The 1730-nt window shown below is 42.8% G+C and overlaps 1 protein-coding gene across 1 annotated transcript; it reads right to left on the bottom strand.

Annotated features, from left to right (window-relative positions):
- Positions 1 to 306: 306 nt before the first annotated feature.
- Positions 307 to 755, bottom strand: LOC143882973 (uncharacterized). The gene has a single exon (XM_077386346.1). The coding sequence runs from the start codon at positions 643 to 645 to the stop codon at positions 418 to 420; it is 228 nt and encodes a 75-aa protein (XP_077242461.1). The 5' UTR covers positions 646 to 755; the 3' UTR covers positions 307 to 417.
- Between the last annotated feature and the right edge of the window lie 975 nt (positions 756 to 1730).

Here is a 1730-nt window from a genome sequence, read left to right as displayed (position 1 = left end):
TGTCCTGATAACAAATTAGAATCTGGGTGATATCAGATTAACTAGGGGTGGTTGTCTCGTTCCCACATGAGACACCACAACAGACCCACATCATTTGTTCAAATCCCACACATTTATGCCGTGTCAAAGATTATGACAATCGATTGTGAGTCCAAAACCAGCCATCCGTTTGACTATCTGACTGTGTGGGTCCATTTACAATCGGGCATGTATTTTGGAGCTGGTGGATTTTGCATATCTTCCGGGCATCTAAATCGAAGGCACAAATAGTCCAGAAAACAGTTGAAGAAAAATTAGAGAGAGAAAAGAAAGAAGAAAGCAAGTAAATATATTCATTCATTCATCACCGGTTACAATTTATTTTGCACACATAAAAGCCTCCATTAGTTAATAAGTAGAAAGGGTGTTGTGAGACATTCATATGGGAATTGCATTAGAAACAGAAGGATATACAACCGTAACAGGATGGCCCATAATCCGACGGCCTTTCATGTGGTGAAAGCAATAAACAACGGCTCCGATTGGCCATTCCACGATCGCTGTAACCACAAACGCCAAGAAGCCTAGGGTTGGACCCACCACCTTGCAACGGCATGGATTGCTCCTCGTACCACATTCCACGCATAACGGAACTCCGATTCCCATGATTTCCGAGAGATTATTGTAACAAATCGGAGAAATAAGTTATAGAGAAAGGAGAGGGGGTTGAAGAATCAAAAGGTCGCGTGGAACCATGTTAGTGGTTTCAGAAACTTTCACTTGCGTGGGAATCTTTAAAAGAGTGAGTTTTATAGGACACGTGGCATTATCTATGACACGTTAATGTTTACGTGTTCGGACAGGAGAAGTTTAGAGTTTGGAATCCGAGGACGTATGTCGGCCTAATAAATCTCTGCCACGTTTCATGCGGATTTTTTTTATTATGACACGGCTCAAATGATCCCTGTCTGGGATGATCGGGACCATCCATCTCGGACGTATCACAAAGATGATACGACGGTCAGATCTCCCCAGATCAAATCTCCCCAGATCAAATCTCAATCTAATTTATATTAACAATTCTAATCTAATCTCACTATCCCATTTAGCTTAGTTGCCTAATATATCACAGAGATGATCCAACGCTCAGATCTTGCCAGATTTTTTCTCAATCTAATTTATTCTAACGCAATCAATTAAAACTTGAAGAGTTGAACAAGTGTATGAAGGAGAGGTCGAGCCACAGTAGCAATTTCTTTTTCAAATAAGTGGGAGCTATGGACGAAAACACTTTTTTTTTTCTTTGATAGGTAAGCTGGGATTGAACCTCTGACCTCACGCAATTGAGGTAGAGGGGTGCAACTTGGGTCGGGCTCAACCTGAACCCGACAGGTTCAACCTGATTTTGGCTCGGGTTGGGTTGGCATTTTCCTAGGTTGGGTTGGGTTGGAAAAGGCCAAGGGTTGAGGCCTCGGCAACCCAAACGTGACCTCTGTCATCTAATTTTATCATGATCTTCTTAAGATTATGTTTTTTTTTTTGGTTGTATTTTTCTGTTTGGCCCTAGATGAACCCGAAACTAATCCGAACCCAAACCGACCTGATTTGGAGGCGGGTTGGATTAGGGTTGACCATTCTCAACCCGAGGCTCTGGTTGGGTTTGGTTAGGGCTGAGGGAATGCTATCTCGGGTTGGGTTAGGGTTGGCCTCAACCAGATCCGAGTTGCACCCTTACTCAATCCCTAATGGAA

This window comes from Tasmannia lanceolata, unplaced genomic scaffold (genome assembly GCF_043159265.1).
Source record: "Tasmannia lanceolata isolate RefF3 unplaced genomic scaffold, GAP_Taslan_0.1 ptg000008l, whole genome shotgun sequence".
NCBI classification, from domain to species: Eukaryota; Viridiplantae; Streptophyta; class Magnoliopsida; order Canellales; family Winteraceae; genus Tasmannia; species Tasmannia lanceolata.
The sequence above is the reverse complement of the archived record's forward strand: the minus strand, read 5'-3'. Positions and strand labels throughout refer to the sequence as shown.

Coding starts and splice junctions, on each gene's coding strand:
- LOC143882973 (XM_077386346.1), bottom strand. CDS start 645: ATGGGAATCGGAGTTCCGTTATGCGTGGAATGTGGTACGAGGAGCAAT.